General features: G+C 51.1%; 2 protein-coding genes and 1 long non-coding RNA gene across 3 annotated transcripts; 2 read left to right on the top strand and 1 right to left on the bottom strand.

The window, feature by feature from the left end:
- The first annotated feature begins 29 nt into the window (after positions 1-29).
- LOC137464200 (zinc finger protein 420-like) lies at positions 30-26,279 on the top strand. Its single transcript, XM_068175512.1, has 3 exons — positions 30-81; positions 268-963; positions 24,635-26,279. Exons 1-3 carry the CDS (start codon positions 30-32, stop codon positions 25,531-25,533), a joined length of 1,647 nt encoding a protein of 548 aa, XP_068031613.1. The 3' UTR covers positions 25,534-26,279.
- On the top strand, positions 11,336-12,495 carry LOC137464193 (uncharacterized). The gene is made up of 3 exons (XR_010994078.1): positions 11,336-11,864; positions 12,186-12,250; positions 12,360-12,495. It is a non-coding gene; the product is annotated as an uncharacterized lncRNA (long non-coding RNA).
- Positions 15,554-17,082, bottom strand: LOC137464188 (zinc finger protein 551-like). The gene has a single exon (XM_068175505.1). The coding sequence runs from the start codon at positions 17,033-17,035 to the stop codon at positions 15,959-15,961; it is 1,077 nt and encodes a 358-aa protein (XP_068031606.1). The 5' UTR covers positions 17,036-17,082; the 3' UTR covers positions 15,554-15,958.
- Positions 26,280-26,731: the final 452 nt, after the last annotated feature.

Here is a 26,731-nt window from a genome sequence, read left to right as displayed (position 1 = left end):
AAAATGTCCCATCCCCAGACCTTCCCCACATGGAGGAGGAGGCTGCGAGGAAGAGGAAGGAGCCCTGGGACACCCAGGCAGGTGAGGAGGAAGTCAGTGCCCCTTTCCCCCTCTCTCCTGCTCCATCTCCCAGCCCAGCACGACCCCCGGCTGCAGAAGAGCCCCGCTGCCGGTGCCGTCCTGCCGGGGACGCACTGGGGGGATCTCCTTGCCCTTCCCTGTGGCACGGAAGCAAATCCCATCCGCTCCTTGTCCTTCCTCCCCCAGAGCAGGAGCTGAGGATGGAGAGCAGGGAGGACAAATCCCCGGAGCAGAACCTCGTGGAAGAGGCCGTTTTGAGCGGCTCCATGGCGCAAGAACCCAACGGGGAGGAAAAGCCCCGGAGATGCTGCACGAGGAGGAGCTGCAAACGCAGATTGCTGGGATCTGAGGAGGAAAGACCCACCCTGGGGCAGGCAGGTGGACAGAGCTCCAGCCAGAGCTCAGAGCTGGTGGTCCGTGAGCAGGTTCATGACGGGAAGACACTCTACGAGTGCTTGGAGTGTGGGAAGAACTTCAGGAGGAGCTACAACCTGGTCCGTCACCAGATGATCCACACTGGGGAATGGCTCTATGAGTGTGAGGAGTGTGGGAAGGGCTTCAGAGATAGGTCCGACCTGATTGTCCACCAGAGGATCCACACCGGGGAGAAGCCCTACAAGTGTGGCGAGTGTGGGAAGGCCTTCAGTTACAGGTCCAGCCTGATTGCCCACCTGAAGATGCACAGCGGGGAGAGGCCCTACGAGTGTCCCAAGTGTCAAAAGAGGTTTCAGACCAGCTCCATTCTCCTTAATCACCAGTGGATTCACACCGAGGAGAGGCCCTTCCGCTGCCCCGACTGCGGGAAGGGCTTCAAGCGCAACTCCCACCTCGTCAGGCACCGGCACATCCACACCAGGGAGAGGCCCTACAAGTGTCCCCAGTGTGGGAAGAGCTTCTCCAGGAGCTCTCACTTGACCAGACACCAAAGGAGGCACCAGTAAGGGAAGCCCTGCGAGTGCCCCGAGTGCGGGAAGAGCTTCGTGCGCTGCTCCAGCTCCATCCCCCACTGCAGGACCCACTTTGTTCAGAGCCCTGGTGACTCACATTCCCAGTGATCCCTGCTGAGAAGACAGCTGGCTGGTGGTCTCCACGTCCTCCTGAATATCCATCAGGACTCTGATCTATACCGGTAATTCATTGGGAAGAAGTGATTTGTTGACTTTACACCCCATAAATCTCACCTGCTCTGTCCAGTTATTTCTTCTGGTGGCATCAACGAAAACTGGGGTGAAAATAAAGAAACTAAACAAAGAGATCGAAAGCTGCACCCTTTACTGGGATTTGGGGGGTGAATTTGGGGTTGGTTCAAGGCAATATTTGGGTGAATTTGGGTGTTCTGAGGTTGTCAAAGCCAGAGGACATGGCCATCATCTCATAGGTGTGCCAGCAGAACATGCCCACCTGAGACCAGCTGTTCTCCAGGAATTCTGGTTGTCTGTCCCAGTGTCTGGCCTGGGTCTCTCCATTTGAGATGCCCTCCCAAAGTGCCCAAATTGCTGCTCAAGTGCCTGAGCTGCTGTGGGCTGTGGATGTTCCTGTCCACCAACCTCTCCTGGTCAGTGCCATGGGGGGTGGGAGGGGGTTTAGGGGCTCCTGGGGGGACTGGGAAAGGCTTCTGTCAATCTTGTGGGCATTTGTGGTGCTGGGAACGGGCTTGGCAGGGTCTGTGAGGGAGGTTTGGGTCCCTGACAAGGCTGTGTGGCTTGGAGAGAATTTGGGTGGGTCTTTGGGGAGATGGAAAGGGGTTTGGCTGGTTCTTGGGGTCATTTATCTTGCAGGGAGTGGTTGAGGGTGTCCTGACTGGGAGCTGTGGGATGGTTGAGGTGTCCGGGAGTAGCTGTGGGGCTGGGAGGGGTTTTTTGGGTGGTCGTGACCCCCCAGAACCCCAAAGCAGCCACCAGACCCCACTCCCCCAAGATACTGCCAGGGGTTGGGGTCCCCATGTTGATGTTCATCCTCCTGGTGCTGCAGGAGAAGGTGAGGGGGATCCCCAGGGGATGTGTGTGTCCCCCCCAGAGCATGTGTGACCCCCCCATCAGTAAAAAGGCAATCCCCATCTGGGAAGAATGATTGGCATCTGACTCCAATGATTTCAGAAGGCTAATTAAGTACTTTATTATGCTATAATATACCATAACTATATTACACTGACAGGAGCTATCACTAAATACAAAAAACCCGTGACTCCCTGCCGAGAGTCTGTACACAGCTGTTTGATCCAATTGGTCCATGAATCCAAACAACCATCACCAGAATCCAATCAAGCAATCACCTTGGGCATACAATCTCCATGCCACATTCCATGTGAGCACAAACAAACGGAGCGGATAAGAATTGTTCCCTCTTGTTCTCTCTGTGCTTCTCCAGGAAAAATCCTGAGAGAGAGAATTATGTCTCTCTGTTCAGAGAATGTGATTGCCACATCTCCCTGTGTTTATTATAATAAAAAAAGGAAGGAGCTGCGTTTGCAATTCTTCTGCAGGGCCCTTGCAGAAGAGAGAGCAAACACATCTCCAGAGGTTCCCTTAGCAATTTGCTGGTTGTCAATCAGAACCTCAATCAAGTGCTGATGTAGAATGATCAAGGAGGTAGTTTACCTGTAGAACATCTACTTCTATCAAATCTCTAAAACAAGGCTTACAATATAAGAAACCCAAACAACAATGCAAAGAATGCTCATGTTTCAAAGTCCAAACAGCTGAGTCTCAGGAGAAGGTCCACTGACTGGAGATGTTGATCTTTGACATCCTTGAAGGTCCTTCTCAGTCCTGAAACAGAGATCGGTTAAATCCTGAAACAGAGAACTGCTTAAGAAAGTCCAACAACTATTAGAAATCCATCTGAGGTGACATCATATAATTATCAAGCACTAAAACACTGACTGTCATCCCAGAGTCTGCAACAGTGTCCAGGATTGAGAAGCAGGATGTTTTCTATTGCCATCTGTGCAGCAGTTGTCTTCTGGGCAGTTTTCCTTATCTCCTGTTAATGGTCCATCAACGTCTTGCCACACGACTCAGAGATAACTCCCTCCAGGAGCAGTTTCTGTTTAACAGGTGATCAAGGACCCACTGCATGACTGGGAATGACATCAGCCTACTGTGAGATGCTCCACCCAGGGGGGAGGAGCTAAGCATTCCCACCTGGATATATTCTGGGATTTTTGGACAGGCAGGCAGCCTTCCCAAAGGTTTCCAAGAAGACACAGCTGGGATTTCCACTGGACGACTACACTTTTTTTACAGGACCACTGCTCCAACAGAAACCACATCTGCCACTCCAAGAGGACTGCAGCCACTCCAGTTTGGACTGCTACCAACACACTTGCCAAAGGGGTGTCAGGTTGTATTCTGACTTTGTCAGTGGTCTCCCTTTTGTATTAATTGCATGTATTTTGTTTCCTTTCCCTTTTTCCAATAAGTTGTATTTCTGACTTGTAAACTCTCACTGGTTTTGCTTTCAAACCAGAACAAACTGCTGATAAACCTCAAATCAGCAGAGTTGGAAAATCACCTCCAGATCATCATTCTCAAACTCCCGTTGATTTGGATGCAGAAAACATCTGGGTTCATCATCAACCATCCCCCACCCAGATGGAGTCAGGACCTGGCCACAGCCCCAGCTCTAATTGGATGGTTTATACAAATACCTTTTTTGTGCAAAACCCACCACCAAATTCATAAGAACTGAGAAAATCTCTGGAATGCCATGGCCACAGCCTTTAATTCAACCACTTGGGCTGAGGCTAGCTCGTGGCTTTCCAGTACTTTGAGGTGGTAGCTCTTTCCACCTTTCTATTTTGTTTTTCTGAATGGCCAGCAGCAGCGGTGGCAGATCTTAGGACCCTGCGGTGCTGGGCGGGGCGAGGGACCCAGTCCGGGTGGGTGGACCAAGGAGCCCAGACCCTGTGGTGGTGGGGGGGGGCAGGGTCTTTGTTTTCACAACCTGCCCCCACCATGCTGCCAGTGTCACGGCAACTCCTCCAGCATTTCTTTCCTCCCTCATCCTACGTGGGCGGGTAGTTTTTGACCCTTTACCTGCAGCAGTAAGCACTGTCAGTCCAGACACTGGACTCTCAGATCTCCATGGTCTGTCTTCCAGACTTTGATGCTCCAACAAGGATAACATCCAGTGCCATGGATACGTATTGTGAACCTTTCCCCCATAATCAGTGAGAGCTATTTGTAAGGGTACAGAATGCCTAATTCCCCATTCCAAATACCAATTAGCTAACGGTACTACAATTGTATTTGGTTCCTGACCCCAAATTTCTAAGACCCTTCCCCGGCCTTTCATGATTAATTGAGCAAATAGTTCTAGGCGAGTGCTAATAGTTCTAGGCTGTTTCACAGGTAAAAATACCCATTCCAAAATAGTTAAAGGGTTAGCCCGTGTCTGTGTCCACTGACAAATCAAGGCAAAAGGATGCTTAGCATATTGGTCACCGTCTTTACTCTGATTGATGATCATCAATTGGACCAGAACATCCTCGATCAGGTGATGTGCGTGTGCTGGAGCAGCCTTTGAGGCTATGTGATCCAAGGCTTGCTGTTGTCTCTTCTCTAGGGTCCGGCGTTCATCTGCCCGAGATGAAGTACCTAATAACTGTATTAAAGGTTCAAGTTCTCCATTAGTTATTCCACAAATAGTTCTAATCCATTGGATATCTCCCACCAATTCCTGGACATCATGTAGAGTTTTAATTGCAGAAGTAATGGTGATTTTCTGTGGTCTCACTAAAGACTGATCAATCTGCCACCCAAGATACTTCCAAGAAGCAGAATTTTGTACCTTTTCAGGGGCAGTTTTTAATCCCCTTTTCTCTAACAAAGCTGTCATGGTTGCCAACACAGTTACGGAGTCCAATTGTTTCCCAGCCACTAGGATATCATCCATATAATGATAGCTGATACACTCAGGAAATCATTGCCTAACTGGTTCTAATGCCCAGGCAACATAAATCTGACAAATAGTGGGTGAGTTACGCATCTCCTGGGGCAAAACTGTCCATTCATACCTTTTGTACAGCGCTGCTTTGTTAATGGAAGGAACAGAAAATGCGAAATGATCAGTATCTTCTGGATGCAGGGGAATGGTGAAAAAACAATCCTTAAGATCAATGATCAATAGATCCCATGACTCGGGTATCATTGTAGGAGACGGAAGGCCAGGTTGCAATGCACCCATACTTAGCATTACTGCGTTAACAGCACGTAAATCATGTAGCAAGCTCCATTTCCCATTCTTTTTTGGGATGATAAAAATTGGTGTGTTCCATGGGCTAGGTGATGGCTTTATGTGTCCTGCATCAAGATGTTCCTGTACTAATTGTTGGACTTTAAGCAGCTTTTCCTTTGCCAGCGGCCACTGATCAACCCACATGGGTGTATCAGTGGTCCAGCTAATTTTGAGGATTGGCTGCCCACCAGTGGCCACTGCTAAAAAGGCTGTGTAACAATGGTAGCTTTTAATCGACTTAGCAAATCCCTACCAAGTAAACCCAACAAGTTACCTGGAGTTTGCATGACACAAGGCCTTGTGGAGACACTTACTCCATCTGGGAAGGTAACGGTAACTACTTCTCTGCTCAGCTGAGTTGCCTGGCTCCCTCCGATTCCTGCAATGCCTAAAACAGGATTAACCACTGGCCAATTCTTAGGCCATACTGTGTTTGAAATCATGGTTACGTCTGCTCCGGTATCGATTGTGAGCTTCTTAGTAATGGAATTACCACTGGGATGTGTCAAAGTTGCCTGTTTGTCTGGTTTACCTCTTGTGGTGTCCATGGCCCAATATACTTCGGGTTACCTGTAGAACCAAAGCCGCCTGTTCCCCACTCCTTTAATCCTGTACAGGGGACACAAGGCTTAAAAGGAACAAGTTGGGCAATTTGTGATCCTTTAGGAATAGATACAGGAGGGAAAAATGTCCTAACCATAATTTTGATAACCCCTTGATAGTACATACCAATAACCTCAGGTATTATATCCAGTCCTTTTTTGCTAGCAGATGATCTCCCTAACAGGAAAGCACTAAGCCCATTCCCCAAGGGTCCCTTTACATTAGTCTTTATCAGATGTACGGCAGAGTCTGTGATGGTGATATCTACTGCGGGTTCCACGTCCACTCCGGCACTTCCAGAAGTTGCTGAGTAGAGCGAGTAAAGTCCTCCTGTGGTTGCTGAGCTATCCATGCAGCTCCCCGAGCCTGTGTCTTCGCACGCGGGGCCGCACTCCACTGTCCGTTTCCCTGGAACCGACATTCTTTAGTATTGTGATTATCTTTTCTGCAGATGGAACAAAACCTTTTCATTGCTGCAGAGCGGCACTGACTCCTGGCATGTCCGATTTTACCGCACCGAAAGCACCTAATGCTCTTCCCTTCTGCTTTCTTTTGCAGTTTAAAAAGCAGTGGTGTTACTGCACCCTGTTGTCACGATCCGCTTGTGTGGGGTGTTGTGATGGTTCTTTTCACCGATCCCGAAAGTGCAAAAAGGCAAACAACAAGGGACTATCAGTGAATCACAAAGAATGCACCTTTATTAGGGGCCAAAACAGTAAATGCGATAGTGGGGATCTGAAAGGAGATAAAAGGATAGAGAGAGAGCGAGAAGAGGGGGATAGGAATAGCTACCAACACAGGCGAGATCCTCACTGGTCCGGACGATGGGGATCTGTCTATCGTGTCGGGGAAGTCTTCAAATTCTGGTCGACTCAGGGGTCCAGTTATACTCCACGGAGGAAAAAAGGGGGGAACATGCAGGACAATGAAAGTCTGTTGCAATTGCTGCAGGGGAACAAGTGAGTCCACTGAAACCACCAAGGCAAGATGAACACAATGAAGAATAAGTCCATTGGAATTACTGAAGAAGAACAGGTCGTGTCATTAGTGGTTTCCCCACTCCCTGTGGTAGGGGTCTCAGTCTCAGACCTTAGGAGGAGGGTTTTCCATCTCTGTCCGTCTGTCACAGTGGTAACGGGGCAGATGAGAGGTCTTCAGTGAGGGACCACTAGGGTTACCCCAAAAGTTCATTCAGCTTCAAAAGGAGAGTGGGCAAAGATACACCAGGCCGTTCCTTGCTGTGTTCATGCCGGGTCCTTGCCGATTCCTTGCCAAGTTCTTGCCAGGCCTTGTTCGGAACAGCTAACGTAACTGTGCAGCAACTGCACCTGCACTCCAAGCCGGTACTGCAGTGGGGAAAGGGGTTTCTCCTCGTGGCAATCGGTAGGCAAAAGTGGGGGCTTCAGACAGCCTCTTGCACTTGGTCTGAATCAATCCTGTTCACCATCCCGTATCGGGGAATGATTGATTCTAGAAGTGTTTTACTCACAACATTGGCATTGGCTTTAACCGTGGGTACCGCCTCTACCCAAGGAGTCAGGTCACCTACTATCACTAGTAAAAACTTCCACCGTTGTACCTGGGGAAGCTCAGTAAAGTCTACCTGGATGTTTTGAAAGGGCTGTAAGGCTAGTTCTCGCCCTCCCCTGGTGTTTTCCTCATGACCTTCTCATTTATTGGTTGGCATATCACACACCTTTCATTTACCTGTTTAGCTATCCCAAAAATTCCTATGAAGCCCCAGTCCCTTAGAAATTGATCACTTAACTCTTGTGTACTCCAGTGTGTTGTCCCATGTATGCCTTCGAGCATTTTCCTGCCAAAGGGTTTATTCAACATTTGCCTCCCATCTGCTAATCTCCACTTCCCTTTGTTATCTTTCTTGGCTCCTGTTTTAAGGAATTCTTTCTCTTCTTTCCTACCGAATACGGGGACTTCTTCCATTTCTCTCATGGGAGTTAATGCTATCATTATTTTTTCTGTCCCTGATTCGGCTGAATTCTTAGCATCTAAATCTGTAAATGGTTCCCTCGTGCTTCTTGAGTCACCCCTTTTTTATGTCCTTTAACATATACTGCTGCCACTTCTTCTGGTAATTGTAAGGTTTCTAACACTTCTAAAATAAGTTTTTAGTTCCTTTCCCCTTGAATTTAATAGCTCACTCTTTTCCCAATTTTTTCCAAAGGTATGCAGTACTCCAAAAGCATATTTTGAGTCTGTATATATTGTTTCTCTTTTCTGTGTTAATATTTCCAGAGCTCACTTTAGGGCATACAACTCACATGCTTGGGCTGACCAGTTGGAAGGTAACTTTCCTTTTTCTAGGGCCACTAACTCTTCATCTGCCATAGCCCACCCCAATACCCTGTGCCCTGGATTACCCATGAAAATCCAGCGATGTACAATCGTTTTCCACCTTGGAGTTGTTGATCTGTTAGGTCCTCTCTTACTTTAGTTTGATAGTTTATAACCTCTAGGCAATTATGTATAAATTCCTCACCTGGTTTTCCATCTAAAACTGGGCAGGGTTGCGTTGGTTACTCACGACTAGCTCTAAACCATTATCTATTAAGATGGCTTCATATTTTAGTACTTGGGAATCAGTGAGCCATTTCTCAGCCTTTTAGCTGAGAATACTCCTTACTGAGTGTGGGGTATATATTTTCAGTTTTCCCCCAAAGGTTAATTTTTTTCTTTCTTCTACGAGTGGGGCGCTCGCTGCCACCGCCTGAATGCAGGTTGGCCACCCCCAGCTGACAGGGTCTTGCAGTTTTGATAAATAGGCCACTGGTTTCCTGGATCCTCCCCAGTCCTGGGCTAACACTCCATGTGCTGCCCCTTTTTCTATATCCACAAACAGATAGAAGGGTTTGTCTAAGGCAGGAAGACTCAGTGCTGCTGCACTGACTAATTTTTGCTTTAAAGCTTCAAAATTTGCTTCTTGTCTTCTTCCCACCTAATCTCTTCACATCAGGATGCCGGCTAAGAGAGGTCCTGGAAGCTGAGGCAGCTGATTTTAAGCTTGTGCAGGTGCCTACAGGCCAAGGCCAACGGTGTTCCCTCAGGATATAGCAATCCTGAGGGGTCTCCCTCATTCAAAGAAATCAGCTGACAAATGCATTGTCAGCCAAAAGCCCTTTTATTGACCTGGCAGGAGGGCAGGGGTCTGCACCCCACTAAAGTGTTTCTCTGCCACATATAAATTTCAGTGGGTTGATGTAGGAATTGTATCAAAAACACCATCCATCTTTACACTGCTGAGGTGATTCCATAGGCAGCGGGTTAGAAATACATTCTGTCAGATTTCCATACTTGAAGCTGATGTCCAGGCCCTGGCCAGGAGCGGTCTCGATGCCCCAAAGCAGCACAAAGTCTTCCTCACGGCTTCCCTGCACAGGGCTGATTCCACACTTGCCCTTAGTTCTTCTGGTAGACTGTGTCTAAAGCTTTTTGTCAGGTCACTCTCATGTCAAGTTAGGCCAGCCAGGTTTTTGTTATGCTAACTGCTGCTAAGTACTTAGGCATGTCTGTGCTAATTACTTGTTTACTCATGTGAATTGCTTGTGCTTACTTATGTCAAACAAAGGCCTTGTTCCATCCCCAAAGGTGCCTGAGGCCACCCGCTCCTTGTGGCACCAGTTGCTTTCCTGTGGAATGTTCTCCCTCCCCGAGGGTAAAGAGGGAGCTGCAGAAAGAGCTTGCCCGGCTGCTCTCCATCCTTTCCCAGCTCTCCTGGTGAAGTGGAGAAGTCCGAGCTGAGGGCAAAGGTGCAAATGGAGCAGCCGTGCACAGGAAGGCTCGGTGGGAAGGATGATCCAGGATCCATAGGCCTGGCAGCCTGAGCGTGCTCCAGGGGAAGGCCTTGGAGCAGATCCTCCTGAGTGCCATCCCACGGCACCTGCAGGGAACCAGGGCGTCTGCTGGAGGGTGGGAAAGCTCAGCGGAGGGATGGGGACAGCTGGGGCTCCTGGCGGGGTGTTGAGGGCTTCTGTGCGGGAGTTTGGGGGGCTGGTGTTGGTGGGGTGTTGGAGAAGGAGTTGTCTGGAAGGTGAGAGGTCTAGGCTGGAATTTGAGTCAGTTTGAAGGCAGCATCTCTGCTTTGGCACAGCTTTGGTTATGGAGGGCAGAAGGAATATCTGTGACTTTTCCTCTTCATGGTCCTGATTCTCCTGCAGGGAACAAGAGGGGAGAGCTGTACTTTACTGGCCACTCAGATCTCTGTACCAGGGGGAGGATTCGCCCTTTTGCCATCTACTCAATTCTTTGAGCTACTTTTCTACCACTGAGTGGACTTTGATTTCTTGAGAGCTTTTATTTCTTAAGAGAATTAGGATATGATCATCCATTCATAGAAAACCAAAGAATGGCCCTTGGTTTTTCCCTTTTTTGTGTAGTGCTCTGTTCTGTAAAGTGACCCTCAGTGGATGAGGTTAAGGCAAATGAGTTGCTGCTTCGAGATGGGAAGCAAAATTCCAACTCTTCACCTCCTCAGGCCATCCCTATTCATTTGGGAAGTTTGCAACTTCTTGGAACTACTTGAGTCAAGCAATGGGAAGTAAAGCTTTCCTGAATTGAGGATTCTTACTTGCCAGATCCTTCTGTTCCTTGGCCGCTAAGGTGTTTTTGTGCTGAAGGCAATAACTGCAATGAGAAAATAATTTCAGCATGGAGTAAGAGCTTCTGACAGAGACCAAGTGTTGCCAGCAGTTGCTCCAGGTGCTCCTGCCAACAGCCCCTGCAGGCAGGAGCGCAGCCCCCAATGCACGTGGGCTTTGGCTCCCTGTGGCACAGGAGCCCCCCACGGGCACAGGTCTCTGGGGCAGGAGACGGGCACCGGTGCTGCCAGGGCTCGGGGGGTGGCAGGTCTGCTTGGGCAGGGACTCTGCCACACCTGCTGATGTCAGCGCTCCCCGGGCCCCAGGGGTCAGAGCAGCATACGTGCCCTGGCCCACACGTTCCTTGTCTGTGTCACATCCGCGGGTTTAGGATGGCCACCATGTGGGATGTGTCCCAAGGAGGCCGTGCCAGCTTCTGTGAAGACCCCATGCCCTTCCCAGCGCGGCTGCGTCGGCAGCCCTGGGGGCTCCTTCTGCTGCCCTGAGCCTGCAGAGCAGGGCAGCGTTTGCTGATGGTTTGAGCCGTTCCTAAAGATCCTGTCGGGCTGTCTTAGACACTTGGGGTGAGGGATTCCTTCCAACCTGAGCCACTTTGGGTGGGCTGGGGGCGGCCCCAGGGCAGGGGGCAGTGTGTGCAGGGGCCCTGTGTGACACGGGGCAGCACGGTCACCGTGGCATGGAACGGGACAGCGTGTCCAAGGGCCCTTTGTGACACGGGGTGACAGAGGAGCTGGCGGTGACAAGACCACGCCACAGTGCTCGGAGCATGCGACGGGACAGGACGGGACAGAGCGGTGCCGTGAGGAGCCCCCGCACAGCGCACTCGTTCGTGTCTGACCCGGAGCTTTTCCGAGATGTTATTCCTGCAGCTGACCTCGAGGCCAGACCCCAGGACTTGGTGACCTGTGGCCTTCCCGAGGCTTCTCTCCTGCAGGTGTCCTCGAGGGCAGACCTTGGGACTTGGTGCCCTGGAGGTATCTCCCATCCCTGCCACCGGTGCCCTCGAGGCCAGACCACAATCCTTGACAGGAGTCTCCTGTCCTTGTGGCAGGAGCCCTCAAGACCAGAGTGCAGGACTTGCTGTCCTGTAGCCTTCCTGAGGCTTCTCTCTTGAAGGTGCCTTCCAGGCACGACTGCAGGCCTTGCTGACTCGGAGCTTTTCCAAGGCATCTCTCCTGCCAGTAGCCACAAATCTGATCACTGACATGGAGCAGAGACCCCTGAGAGTGCCCCAGCTGGCCTGGGTGGAGGAAGAGGAAGAAGGCCCTGGAGCTGGCCCAGCACAGGAGACTGAAGAGGTGGTGCAGTTCAAGCCTCAGCAGGAGGGTGAGTGGCAGAGCTGGGCTGCTGGGCTGCTTGGCCACATCCCATCCCATGGCATCCCATGGCATCCCATGGCATCCCATGGCATCCCATGGCATCCCATGGCATCCCATCCCATCCCATCCCATCCCATCCCATCCCATCCCATCTCCTGGGCACTTGCCCATGGACAGGACGGAATAGGGGCCAGGCAGACACCCCACAGCCGTGCTCCATCCCCTGGGGCATCCCAGGGCTGTCCCTGCCTGGGGAGCGCAGGGCTGGGCTGTGTTCTCTGGCCTCTCCCGCAGCCCCTCAGCTCAGGCTGCGCTCGCTCTTTGCCAGGTGCAGCTGTGCAGCGCACACAAGAGCAGGACCCCGCCCGTGGCCTCTTCCACAGAACAGCGCAGGTACCTGCAGCCATCCCCAGCTGGGCTGGGCCTGCTGTCACCGCTTAGCTGAGCACCGCGCTTGGAGCATTCCGTGGAACATCCCTGGCTTCCTGCCCTTCTCCTACAGCTGGTTTGCAAATTCTTCAAGAGGATTCGGGAGGAAGAGACCAGCACCATGGGCACAGGGCTCAGAGCATATTCGCACATCTTCAAAACCAAGACCTGTGCTGTCCTGCTGGCTATACTCGTAGGGGAGGGGTTTTCCAGTCCAAAGCAAGTAAGTAGCCTGTGGCCAGGATTTCATCCTCCCAGGAATTGCTTGGCCTCCCAAGCCATGCCTACTGCTCACTGGAAGCCTTTGAGGCCATGGCAGTGTGGTGGCAAGGGAAGCACTTCTCTGGGGAAGCTGGGGACATTCCTCCCTCTGGCAGCTTTCCAAGTCTCCCCGTGCCTTCTCCAGGTGCCTGCCATGGTGAGGTACATCCACCAGTGGCTCATGGCCAGTCAGTTTGCTGAGCACAGGCTGAACAGGGCCCTGCTGGATCTCACCAAAGAACAGCCTGCTTATGTAGTAATGTGTCCTGGTTTGGGGCAAATTTGGGAGAAAACCTTCAGAAGGAGCCCCCAGAAAGCAAACCCCCACAGCCCCTTGCTCACCTGGCTCAGGAAGAATTTCCTCAGAGAGTAGTGGAAACAACTTGTTTATTGAGCAGGCAAAGCACTCCCCAGCACAAAAAATGAACAACACCAGATGACAAAAAGTCTTTCTACGCTCTGAAGAGATGACAAATTCAGAAAGTCTCTCCTGGGAGTGGTTGCCCAGTTATCAGTCTCCGGCACTGGGGATGGCTGCTGCAGGTCACAAAATGCTGGCTCTCGGTGTTTCTTGGTGTTTCCCAGGTCCCAGTCCTGAGCAGGTTCAAATGGTATTCAGGAAAGGGAAAGAAAAAAAAACAGTCCAGGGAAAAAACTGGATTGCCTAGCTAAACTAATTAATAAGCAAAAGCAAGGGCAAAAGCAAAAAGCAGGAGCAAGAGCAAAGTGAAAGCAAGCAAACCAGCAAGCAAGCAAGAAAGACAGCAAGCCCTAGCCTGTCTCCTAGACACAAACTGTGAGGGGAGGTGAGCAGGCTGATAACAAGACAAAACAAACCTTCACTTTTCGGAGCCAGTCCCGAAGGCACAGAACATAACATCAAGCATAAACAGAACACACGACTGGGGATGCAAGCACCATAACGTCACCCTAGGACATTCCACCCCTTATCTCCGAATCGTCAACATACTACCAAACGTCATGTAAAAACTTCATCAAGTAAAAACTTCCATCTTTCACTTACTCAGACACATTTCCTTCCATCTCTCTTGCTCAAACTTTTGACACACATTTCCTTCTATATCACTTGCTCAAACCTTCGACACTTAACACATTTCCTTCTGTCTCATGTCGGTGTGGTTTAATGTACAGACGGTGGCAGTAACATCCAACAAACAGTGATATTTGCATATGATATCTCCCTGAGGTACACATCGTGTTATTCCATATTTCTGCATTATTCACCATGTACAACCTGGTCCCTGAGCAAAAACAATCCCACAAATGGGTTTGTCTGTACTCGAGGCAGAATTGATCCACACTGTCTTCCCTAACAAACCTCTGATATGTGCCACTGGGATTTTATCTACCTGGATCGGAACAGCATATAAAAAGGAGCAGTTCCAAACATATGGCACATTATGCCAATCAGCCTTCTGATGAGCCTGTGACATTTCTTACTCAACAGTGACACTGCAGTGGTGGCCACCAGGCCGGCTTGCCAAGGGAGGCTTCTGCCCATGCCCTGCAAGCAGCTGCTGCTGCCAAGGCGCCTTTGGTGCCTCAGGCTCTCCCTGGCACAGCTCCCAGCACGGCACTCTGCCCTTGTGCCCGAGGCCTTCCCTGTGCTGGGGCTGGCCTGGGGCTTTTTCTGCAGCGGGACCTGCCCTGCTCCTGGCACAGGAAAGGCAGTTCCTGCTGGAGCAGGAGGCTCTGCCTGCGGTGGGCTCAAACCACTCCAGCAAGGCCCTGGTGATGTGAAAACTGCTTCCTAGAGCAGAATAGTCTATAATTGGTATAGCTCCTATATTGAGGAGTAAATAACTATTTTTTAAAATTTTATTCTGTGTTGTAAATAGACCGTTTTATCTAATAATGATCAGAATCAATCATAGCTGTATTTATACAGATTTATCTGGTATTCCATCGTTAATCTTTTGGGACAAATTGCATTAAGGTTCAATTCCACCTGTCCAATCTGCAGGGTCAGGATGGGATCTAGCCGCTGCCAGTCTCTTCTATTAGAAGGAATTTTAGAAGTCTGGGGGTCCTGCCGGGGTTTGAGGATCCATGGTGGCTGTTGGGTGTAATTTCTTCACCTTATGACTCAGCAGGAGTTTCTCCAGTAAGGAAATAAAGCTTTTGCCTGAAGCTCCCACTCTGCCCATGACAGGAACCCCTGTGAGTGCCCGTGACATCCCGGCTCTTTGGCAGCCTGGGGACTCCTGGGATGTCACCCTGGAGCCCCCGTGAGTGCCTGTGACAGATCGGTGCCTTTGCAGCCAAATGACCCCTGGGATGTCACCATGGGCTGGCTGTGACTGCCTCTGACCACACGGCCCTTTACCATCCCCAGAAACCCCTGGGAGGTCTCCATGGAGCCCCTGTCTCTGCCTGGGACATTCCAGCTCTTGAGCAGCTTGGAGACTCTTGGAAAGGCCCCATGGAGCCCCTCTGAGTGCCTGTGACAAATCTGATCCTTAGCAGGCAACCATCACCAGGAACCCCTGTTGCTATGGTCAGTTTCCATGGCAGCCATCACCAGCCTCCTGTTGCTATGGTCAGTTTCCATGGCAACCATCACCAGCCTCCTGTTGCTATTGCCAGTCCCTTGGCAGCTCCGTGGAGACCCCATGTCAGGGGTGTTTGCCATGGACAGCAGCCTCTGGGGAAAAAACTTTTCCTGAGATCCAACCTCAGCCTGCCCCATCTCAGCTGCAGCCGCTCCCTCCAGTCCTGTCCCTGGGCACCAGAGTGAAGAGGTTCCCACAGCCCCAGCCAGGGACCCGCTCCCAAGGCTGTTGCCATGGCCACCAGGGCTGGGACCAGCTGGGATGCTCGGTTTCCAAGGGCCAGGGTTCAGGAATGGAATTCCCCAATTTCCTGCTCCCGCTAAAACCGCACTGCTGCTCTCTGCCCTCCCGCCTCCCATCAAAAGCACAAAAGGCAAAGATCCCGGGCTGTGTTAAGAACAATTTACTGGGAACAGCAGCGAAATAAGGAACAAACAGGAACAGAAATAATACTGATAACAGAAGTGATAAGAAAAACTATTTACAGGGAAAACTCCAACACCACTGACTGGCTCTTCCTGACCATGTATTTCCTTCTGCCTGGAAATGACACCCTTCTCCTCAGGCAGAGAGAGAGAGAGAGAGTCCCTCTCCTGCCCCTGGCAATGACCTGAGGTGGGAGTGAATGTAATGACAGGGCCATGGCCAGACCCTCATGTTCTTCAATCCCACACCATGTCATTGGCAGGGGCAGGAAAAGGGACATATGTCTTTCAAGCATGGGTCACAGGGAACGTGTATCACCAGGGCTCTTCCCAACATGGGTTCTCCCATGGGGGATGAAGCTGGAGCCGTGCAAAAAGCTCCTCCTGCAGTTGGGGCACTCGCAGGGCTTTCCTTAATGGTGCCTCCGTTGGTGTCTGGTCAAGTGTGAGCTCTGAGTGAAGCTCTTCCCACACTGGGGACACTTGTAGGGCCTCTCCCCAGTGTGAATGCGCCGGTGGGTGACGAGGTGGGAGTTGTGCTTGAAGCCCTTCCTGCAGTCGGGGCAGCAGAAGGGCCTCTCCTCTGTGTGAATGCGCTGGTGCAGGAGGAGATGGGAGCTGGTGGGAAACCTCTTCTGACACTCAGGACACTCATATGGCTTCTCCCCAGTGTGGATCATTTGGTGTATGATCAGTTGGGACTTCTGGCTGAAGCCCTTCCCACATTCCCCACACTTGTATGGCCTTTCTCCAGTGTGGATCCTCCGGTGGCAGATCAAGTGGGACCTCCGGCTGAAGCTCTTTCCACATTCCCCACACTCATAGGGCCGTTCCCTGTTGTGGATCCTCTGGTGCTGGATCAGGCTGAAGCTCTGGCTGAAGCTCATCCCACATTCCCCACATTCGTAGGGCCTCTCTCTGGTGTGGATGCGCCGGTGTCTGACAAGCGTGGAGTTGTGCTTGAAGCCCTTCCCGCAGTCGGGGCAGCGGAAGGGCCTCTCCTCAGTGTGAATCCGCTGATGTACAAGGAGACTGGAGCTGGTCGGAAACCTCTTCTGACACTCGGGACACTCGTAGGGCCTCTCCCCAGTGTGGATGCGTTGGTGGATGATGAGTTTGGATCTGTAGCTGAAGCCCTTCCCACACTCCCCACACTCGTAGGGCCATTCCCCGGTGTGGATCATCTGGTGGCAGAACAGGTTGAAACTCCTCCTGAAGCTCTTTCCACACTCTAAGCACTTGTAGGACTTCTCCCCATCATGAAGCTGCTGATGGCCCACCAGCTCCGAGCTCTGGCTGAAGCTCTGTCCACCTTCCTGGCACAGGGTGGGTCTTTCCTCCTCAGAGCACCCTGGTCTGGGTTTGCAACCCCTCCTCCTGCGGGATCTCCTGGGCTTTTCCTCCCCATTGGATTCCTGCGCCATGGAGCCGGTCAAAACGGCCTCTGCCACGAGGTTCTGCCATGGGGATTTGTCCTCCCTGGTCTTCATCCTCAGCTTTTTGTCTGGGGGAGGAAGGACAAGGAGAGGATGGGATTTGCCTCCGTGCCCTAGGGAAGGGGAAGGAGATCCCCACAGTGCGTCCCCGGCAGGACGGGGTCTGCAGTGGGGTTGTCCTGCAACCAGGGGCTGTGCTGGGCTGGGAGATGGAGCAGGAGAGAGGAGGAAAGGGGCAGTGATTTCCTCCTCACGTGCATAGGTGTCTCGGGGCATCTTCCTCACAGCCTTCTCCTCCATCTGGCAAAGGTCTGGGAATGGGAAATTCTATTTTGGGAGGAAAACAAGGGATGAGCACAATGAGTTTTGTACTGGTTTGAAGGGAAACCAGGAGGAGAGTCTAAGCCAGAATTACAATTTAATACAAAAAAAATCAATATCAAGGCAAAGATACAGAAACACTGGCTTAATCTGACAGAGTCAGGATTTAACCTGACACCCCGTTGGTCAGGGTGGTGGTAGCAGTCTGATGAAATGGTGGCTGCAGTCCTGTTGGAGTGATGAACGTGATTCTGTCAAAGCGGCGATCCTGTAGAAGGGTCTGGTCTTCCTCTGAAGGTCCAGTGGTGGTTACAGAGCTCTTGTCCTCTGGGAATCCAGTAGGCAAGGTGGTCCTGGTGTTGCAAGGGTGAGATTATATCCTGGTAGGAATGCTTGGTTCCTCCCCCTGGGCGGAGCATCCCACAATGGGATGATGTAATTTTATCAGTCCTGCAGTGGCACTCAATGGCCCATTAACAGAAGACAGCCCCTGGAGGGCGTTATCAGGGCTGAGTCATGGAAGAGATAAAGAACACTGCCCCACCCGTTTATCACAGTTTATGAAGATGGTGACTGAAAACATACTTTTGGTTACATCTTACATTGCACCCTGAAACAGTGAGGCAATCCCCGCTCGGGGTGGGGGGATGAACACCACCCCGCTTACCCAAACTGGCTCAGGTGTAAAACCCCCATCCTGGAAAGTCCCCACACACAGTGGACAATGTCACACTTGCCCCACCTCAGGGGAGGTCTCTGTCCCTGTCACTCCCTTGCTCTCCCCCCTTTTCCCTTTCTTCCATCTCTCTCTCTACCTCACATTTACTGTTCAATAAAATCCACTTGGGATTGGTCTCGTTAGCACCTTAATTGGGGCAGAGGCACGTCTCTAACAATTTTATTAACCAGACTGAGACATTATTTTGGTGCAGTGAGTTCAGGGCGCTGTTGTCTGACCCCAAGTGCCTTTGACAACAGCATGGTTCCCTCCTCTCAGGCGGTTCTGGCTCTTTCTGGAGGAACTCTTGGAAACTTCAATGCAGCTTCTTCAGTGTGACTTTTGGGAGAATTTATGAGGAAAATGGTTTTTGTGGGTGGCCAGTGTAAAGAAAATATTTTGTTGTCCTTCCTAGAAAAGTTTGTTAAAATCACTGGAAGAAAGGAAGCAAATGATACCAGCAAGACTGACAAGGATCATTCAGCACAAGGTGAGGAACACAAGGCTGCATTAAGTCCTACAAGAAGCCCAGCTCAAATAGCTAAATTCCCCAATAAGTCCCAATTTCACAGGCTTGGGGGCTTTGCCAAATGAGTTAGTTAGATATGATAGTTAGAGAAAGTAGCATGTACTTTTAGTATCCTCTTTTATATAGTATATTAATGCATTATAGCATAATTATTATAAAGAAATCATTCAGCCTTCTGAACTGGAGTTAGACATCTTCATTCTTCCTATTGGGTTTGCCTGCGTCTACAACAGCCAAATGTGAGAATCATTTTTCTCTTCGTCCCTGTCACCTTTGTGACAGGTAGACTTAGCTTTCCCTTCCCTTTAAAAATCTGTATTGGTCCGAATTTCCACTTTTCTTTTATCGGAACCTGCCAGTAGCTGAGCTGGAGCTGTGCAGGAACCAATGAAATTTGGAATTGCCACAGAATTGCTTCTATTGTCGGTTTGTTCATGTTTGGGATTTGTTTGCGTTTCCATCACAAGTGACTTGTGGGAATATCAAATATTCATCAAAGTATTTTATGCAGAGTTAAGTTTGATTTCTGCTGAGATTATTTTGTCTGGTGCCCAAGGGATGCTCCAGGACAGTCTGTGCCTCTCGCCCTGGAGGATGCTTGGGAGGGGCTTGGGGGGATTGTCCCTGTCCCTTTTACCCCAGGCCATTCCCCAGGGTCTGTCCCTGTCACCCAAAGCCATTCCCCAGGGGGTGTCCCTCTCTCACCTCAGACCATTCCCCAGGGGGTGTCCCTGTCCCTGTCACCCCAGGCCATTCTCCAGGGGTCTCCATTGTTCTCACTCCAGGGAACACCTGGGGGGTCTCCCTCCCTCTCACCCTTTGCCAGGAGTTGCTCGGGGCAGTCTCTGTCCCTCTCAGCCCAGGGCATGGTCGGGGGTCTTTGTCCCCTTGCCCTGGGGGATGCTCGGGGGGTCTCCATCCCTCTGGCCTCAGGGAATGCTTGTGCAGGGCTGGGGACCAGGGGCTCTGTGTCCCTCTCACCTCTGAGGGTGCTCAGGGCGGGGGGACTCTCCAACCTTCTCATCCCTGGTGAGGTGGGGGGTTCTCTGCCCCTCTCAGCCCTGGTGTGACCCCGCCCAAACGTCATCGGGGTCAGAGGGACAGAGACATCCCCAAACGCCCAGAAAGGCTGAACCTGGGATTTGATTTGGGATGAGGATTTAGGAAGAGGGTGGAATTGGGGCTGGGTTTGGAGTTGGGACTGAGATTTGGATTAGAGCTGGGATTGGGGTTAAGGCTAGTCATGGGATTGGCTTTAGGGCTGGGGTTGGGATTGGGTCTGAGGCTAGATAATTCAGCCTCTGGGATGAGATTAAATACAGAACTGTGAGTGTGTCTAAATGTGGAGTGAGATTGAGACCAGGATCAGGGTCAGGTTTGGGACTGAGTGCACGCAGGGCAGGACAGGGGGGATGTCACTGCAGGATGTCCCTGGAATCGTCCCAGCCCTCCTCAGGCACCTCCAAACATGGGGGGCAGCTGGGTTCTCCAAGATCCAGGTGCTCCCACGCTGCCCCTCAATACCAGGTGAGCATTCCCTGCGGGCAGCCCTGAATGTGACCCTTGGGGCTCTGGGATCAGCCTTCACATCCCACAGTGGGAGCAGCTGCGGACATGCCAAGAGATTTTTCCCCTGCCTCTTTCCTGAGGAAGGGTGAAGCCCAGCTGTCCTTTCCTTCTGGTGCCTTCTACTCTCCTCAGCTGAGGATGTCAAACTCCCCACGAGCAGGAAAGTCCCTATTCCCTGTTTCTTTGTGACTGCTGCGTGGAACATCCATTCAGAATGAAGAACGTTCTGACAGCCCTGCTGAATGACAGCGGGAGGAGGTTTGTGAGAAAGGGAGGAAATTGTATTTTGATTGGAAATACAAGTCACAAAATTATTTCTTTCCATCCCATTCCTTTTCAGTCAGTTGCAGTTCTGTTTTCAGAGTTCCACCTTCTCAGTGTTTGTGTCCTCTTTTCTCTCCTGCCTCTCTTTGCCTGCTCTGTTTCTCTCTCAGTGTCTCCCTTGATCCAGGGCAGCTGCCACCAAAGGCCCTGCCCTGATTTCATTCCTAATCCATGAGCTACAACAACTATGGGTGAAGTTATGAAGGCTGGCAGTGAAATGTCACTGTAGGATCTTGCTCCACTTGGCTTCTGGCTCCTTGTTAAGAGCTTTGCCTTCAAGGGCAGGAACATCTTTTCCTGGCTGAGAACTGGAATTCCAGCCCCTGGGAGTGTGTGCCGTGGATCCCAGAGGGGCATTCCCGAGGCTCCCAGGGTGCTGCTCCTGCAGTGGCTCCCAAGGAGCCGTGTCACATCAGGGAGAATCTCAAAATCTTGATTATCTCAGGGGTCATTTATAGTCCTCTGTGGAAGGGGGGGATGGGGAGAAGACAATGAATGTCCATTGAAGCCACCAAAGGGGAACAGGTCATGTTATCAGCAGTGAGCGAGAGCCATTGTCTTCTTGGTCCATCGACCACACCTGGGCAAACATCTCACATTGATCAGGCCAGCCCTCCTCCCTGTGGTAGGGGTCTGAGTCTCAGTCTTTGGGAGGGGCTTCAATCTCCATCCATCACAGTGTTCATGAGGCAGATGAGGGGTCTTCCGTGGGAGATCACCAGAGTTACCCCAGAAAGTTCATTTGGCCAAGAGGTGGGAAAATTCGTGGGTTGAGCAGGTATTGTGAAGCAGGTGTAAGCAGGTAGAACAAGCCGCTCCTTGCCAGGCCCTGCTCAAAGCGGTGGTCCGTGGTGGCACCGCAAACACACCTGAAAAAATAATTATCCATCTCTCCAAGCCAGAACTCCGATAGGGGTCTCCAGGATCTCAGTCTCTGCCATTGTGGCAAACGTGAGGCAAAAATGAGGGGAACTTGGGACCGTCTCTTACACAGGGGCGTGCATGTCCTTTGAAGGGGAACGATCCCCACATGCGTCCAGCACTGCAATAAACACACAGTCTCTACAGCTCCTTACAGGATTTGTGGGGATCGATTTTTCATCCACGTTTCAGCAGCAGAGCTAGCAGACTAAACAGCGTATTTTGCCTATGCTGACAAGCTATTAATGATTCAAAGCAGCACATTTCACCTAAATACAAATGGATTTCTACCCTGTTATATTTACCCTGTAAAATAGCCTGTTTCAACTCCCGAGCACCCCCTGGGCTGAGAGGGACAGAGACTCCCTTGAGCACTCCCCTGGCACAGGGGTGAGAGATAGGGAGACCCTCCCAGGCATTCCCTGAGGTGAGAACGATGGAGAGATGGAGACCCCCTGGGGAATGGCCTGGGGTGACAGGGACAGAGACACCCCCTGGGGAATGGCCTGGAGTGACAGGGACAGGGACAACCCCCCAAGCTCCTCCCAAGCATCTGCCAGGACAAGAGGCACAGAGACACCTCAAGCATCGCCTGGGCACTGGACAAAACAAACTCGGCAGAAATCAAACTTCACCCTACATAAAATGCCTTGAGGAATATTTGCTCTTCCCACATGTCACTTGTGATGGAAATGCAAACAAATCCCAAACGTGAATAAACTGACAGTAGTAGCAATAATGTGGCAATTTGAAATTTCATCGTTTCCTGCACAGCTTCAGCTCTGCTGTTGGCAGTTTCTGATAAAAGTGAAAATTAGAAAAATTGATTCTCACATTTGGCAAAGCTCACAAGCCTGTGAATTTGGGAGTTATTTGGGAATTTAGCTACTTGAGCTGGGCTTCTTCTAGTGAAACAGAAACTTTAAGGGATTTAGAGATTTCAGAGGAGCTAAGATTTTAGTTAGAGATAAGCCTTACTAGAGTTAATTAAAACAAATGAGTAGGCCTTGATGAAGTTAAGAGTTAGTAGTTAACTAATAATTGATTGCTTGTCAACACAATGTTTAGTTAGTTGGGTTTATAATGAAGAATATAGAAACTGACAAATAGCTTTTAGGAACATAAGACAGTTGTGGGCCTCTGTTCTGAAACCAATTGAAGACAGGGAATGGGAGCTCTACCAAGGTTCATTTGTCATATTTGCATTGAAAAGGTAGAAAGGTCAGAATGAGCAAGACTTCATTTACTTCCTCATTTTGGGACCCCTCCCCATGAAAGGGACCACTGACCCTTTTCAAGGAACAAACTACACAAGCTTAATAGCTTTTGAAATGATTAGCATACGAAGTAAGGAATGGGATGTACCAAAATTATGAATATGTATTTGCATTTTGGGTATTCAATACTTGTATGGATAAAAGGACTCTGTAATCATTTGAAAGGTGCAGTGTGTATTTGGGAGCTATCCCGCACGCTGCCTGGCATCGTAATAAACATACACTTTCTTACTTTAAACTGTTATATAGTTTTTGCCCGTCACAGTTGGATATCGGTACTAGATCAATATCCATATTTCTTTAATAAATCACTAGGATTTTGGCAGCCTTGTGTTCCTCACCTTGTGGTGAAAGAGCCTTGTCAGTCTTGCTGGTATCATTTGCTCCCTTTCCTCCAGTGATTTTAACAAACTTTTCTAGGAAGGACAACAAAATATTTTCTTTACACTGGCCACCCACAAAAACCATTTTCCTCATAAATTCTCCCAAAAGTCACACTGAAGAAGCTGCATTGAAGTTTCCAAGAGTTCCTCCAGAAAGAGCCAGAACCGCCTGAGAGGAGGGAACCATGCTGTTGTCAAAGGCACTTGGGGTCAGACAACAGCGCCCTGAACTCACTGCACCAAAATAATGTCTCAATCTGGTTAATAAAATTGTTAGAGACGTGCCTCTGCCCCAATTAAGGTGCTAACGAGACCAATCCCAAGTGGATTTTATTGAACAGTAAATGTGAGGTAGAGAGAGAGATGGAAGAAAGGGAAAAGGGGGGAGAGCAAGGGAGTGACAGGGACAGAGACCTCCCCTGAGGTGGGGCAAGTGTGACATTGTCCACTGTGTGTGGGGACTTTCCAGGATGGGGGTTTTACACCTGAGCCAGTTTGGGTAAGCGGGGTGGTGTTCATCCCCCCACCCCGAGCAGGGATTGCCTCACTGTTTCAGGGTGCAATGTAAGATGTAACCAAAAGTATGTTTTCAGTCACCATCTTCATAAACTGTGATAAACGGGTGGGGCAGTGTTCTTTATCTCTTCCATGACTCAGCCCTGATAACGCCCTCCAGGGGCTGTCTTCTGTTAATGGGCCATTGAGTGCCACTGCAGGACTGATAAAATTACATCATCCCATTGTGGGATGCTCCGCCCAGGGGGAGGAACCAAGCATTCCTACCAGGATATAATCTCACCCTTGCAACACCAGGACCACCTTGCCTACTGGATTCCCAGAGGACAAGAGCTCTGTAACCACCACTGGACCTTCAGAGGAAGACCAGACCCTTCTACAGGATCGCCGCTTTGACAGAATCACGTTCATCACTCCAACAGGACTGCAGCCACCATTTCATCAGACTGCTACCACCACCCTGACCAACGGGGTGTCAGGTTAAATCCTGACTCTGTCAGATTAAGCCAGTGTTTCTGTATCTTTGCCTTGATATTGATTTTTTTTGTATTAAATTGTAATTCTGGCTTAGACTCTCCTCCTGGTTTCCCTTCAAACCAGTACAAAACTCATTGTGCTCATCCCTTGTTTTCCTCCCAAAATAGAATTTCCCATTCCCAGACCTTTGCCAGATGGAGGAGAAGGCTGTGAGGAAGATGCCCCGAGACACCTATGCACGTGAGGAGGAAATCACTGCCCCTTTCCTCCTCTCTCCTGCTCCATCTCCCAGCCCAGCACAGCCCCTGGTTGCAGGACAACCCCACTGCAGACCCCGTCCTGCCGGGGACGCACTGTGGGGATCTCCTTCCCCTTCCCTAGGGCACGGAGGCAAATCCCATCCTCTCCTTGTCCTTCCTCCCCCAGACAAAAAGCTGAGGATGAAGACCAGGGAGGACAAATCCCCATGGCAGAACCTCGTGGCAGAGGCCGTTTTGACCGGCTCCATGGCGCAGGAATCCAATGGGGAGGAAAAGCCCAGGAGATCCCGCAGGAGGAGGGGTTGCAAACCCAGACCAGGGTGCTCTGAGGAGGAAAGACCCACCCTGTGCCAGGAAGGTGGACAGAGCTTCAGCCAGAGCTCGGAGCTGGTGGGCCATCAGCAGCTTCATGATGGGGAGAAGTCCTACAAGTGCTTAGAGTGTGGAAAGAGCTTCAGGAGGAGTTTCAACCTGTTCTGCCACCAGATGATCCACACCGGGGAATGGCCCTACGAGTGTGGGGAGTGTGGGAAGGGCTTCAGCTACAGATCCAAACTCATCATCCACCAACGCATCCACACTGGGGAGAGGCCCTACGAGTGTCCCGAGTGTCAGAAGAGGTTTCCGACCAGCTCCAGTCTCCTTGTACATCAGCGGATTCACACTGAGGAGAGGCCCTTCCGCTGCCCCGACTGCGGGAAGGGCTTCAAGCACAACTCCACGCTTGTCAGACACCGGCGCATCCACACCAGAGAGAGGCCCTACGAATGTGGGGAATGTGGGATGAGCTTCAGCCAGAGCTTCAGCCTGATCCAGCACCAGAGGATCCACAACAGGGAACGGCCCTATGAGTGTGGGGAATGTGGAAAGAGCTTCAGCCGGAGGTCCCACTTGATCTGCCACCGGAGGATCCACACTGGAGAAAGGCCATACAAGTGTGGGGAATGTGGGAAGGGCTTCAGCCAGAAGTCCCAACTGATCATACACCAAATGATCCACACTGGGGAGAAGCCATATGAGTGTCCTGAGTGTCAGAAGAGGTTTCCCACCAGCTCCCATCTCCTCCTGCACCAGCGCATTCACACAGAGGAGAGGCCCTTCTGCTGCCCCGACTGCAGGAAGGGCTTCAAGCACAACTCCCACCTCGTCACCCACCGGCGCATTCACACTGGGGAGAGGCCCTACAAGTGTCCCCAGTGTGGGAAGAGCTTCACTCAGAGCTCACACTTGACCAGACACCAACGGAGGCACCATTAAGGAAAGCCCTGCGAGTGCCCCAACTGCAGGAGGAGCTTTTTGCACGGCTCCAGCTTCATCCCCCATGGGAGAACCCATGTTGGGAAGAGCCCTGGTGATACACGTTCCCTGTGACCCATGCTTGAAAGACATATGTCCCTTTTCCTGCCCCTGCCAATGACATGGTGTGGGATTGAAGAACATGAGGGTCTGGCCATGGCCCTGTCATTACATTCACTCCCACCTCAGGTCATTGCCAGGGGCAGGAGAGGGACTCTCTCTCTCTCTCTCTGCCTGAGGAGAAGGGTGTCATTTCCAGGCAGAAGGAAATACATGGTCAGGAAGAGCCAGTCAGTGGTGTTGGAGTTTTCCCTGTAAATAGTTTTTCTTATCACTTCTGTTATCAGTATTATTTCTGTTCCTGTTTGTTCCTTATTTCGCTGCTGTTCCCAGTAAATTGTTCTTAACCCAGCCCGGGATCTTTGCCTTTTGTGCTTTTGATGGGAGGCGGGAGGGCAGAGAGCAGCAGTGCGGTTTTAGCGGGAGCAGGAAATTGGGGAATTCCATTCCTGAACCCTGGCCCTTGGAAACCGAGCATCCCAGCTGGTCCCAGCCCTGGTGGCCATGGCAACAGCCTTGGGAGCGGGTCCCTGGCTGGGGCTGTGGGAACCTCTTCACTCTGGTGCCCAGGGACAGGACTGGAGGGAGCGGCTGCAGCTGAGATGGGGCAGGCTGAGGTTGGATCTCAGGAAAAGTTTTTTCCCCAGAGGCTGCTGTCCATGGCAAACACCCCTGACATGGGGTCTCCACGGAGCTGCCAAGGGACTGGCAATAGCAACAGGAGGCTGGTGATGGTTGCCATGGAAACTGACCATAGCAACAGGAGGCTGGTGATGGCTGCCATGGAAACTGACCATAGCAACAGGGGTTCCTGGTGATGGTTGCCTGCTAAGGATCAGATTTGTCACAGGCACTCAGAGGGGCTCCATGGGGCCTTTCCAAGAGTCTCCAAGCTGCTCAAGAGCTGGAATGTCCCAGGCAGAGACAGGGGCTCCATGGAGACCTCCCAGGGGTTTCTGGGGATGGTAAAGGGCCGTGTGGTCAGAGGCAGTCACAGCCAGCCCATGGTGACATCCCAGGGGTCATTTGGCTGCAAAGGCACCGATCTGTCACAGGCACTCACGGGGGCTCCAGGGTGACATCCCAGGAGTCCCCAGGC

The sequence above is a fragment of the Anomalospiza imberbis genome, chromosome 38 (assembly GCF_031753505.1).
Source record: "Anomalospiza imberbis isolate Cuckoo-Finch-1a 21T00152 chromosome 38, ASM3175350v1, whole genome shotgun sequence".
NCBI classification, from domain to species: Eukaryota; Metazoa; Chordata; class Aves; order Passeriformes; family Viduidae; genus Anomalospiza; species Anomalospiza imberbis.
Note: the sequence above shows the minus strand (reverse complement) of the source record. Positions and strands in the feature narration are given on the sequence as shown.

Bases quoted from the DNA above. Each gene is read 5' to 3' on its own strand.
- LOC137464200 (XM_068175512.1), top strand. From the start codon at position 30: ATGGAGGAGGAGGCTGCGAGGAAGAGGAAGGAGCCCTGGGACACCCAG. The intron at 82-267 runs GTGAGGAGGAAG...TTCCTCCCCCAG, and splicing joins GCCCTGGGACACCCAGGCAG to AGCAGGAGCTGAGGATGGAG. The intron at 964-24,634 runs GTGGGAAGAGCT...TGTGCCAGGAAG, and splicing joins GCCCTACAAGTGTCCCCAGT to GTGGACAGAGCTTCAGCCAG.
- LOC137464188 (XM_068175505.1), bottom strand. From the start codon at position 17,035: ATGAAGACCAGGGAGGACAAATCCCCATGGCAGAACCTCGTGGCAGAG.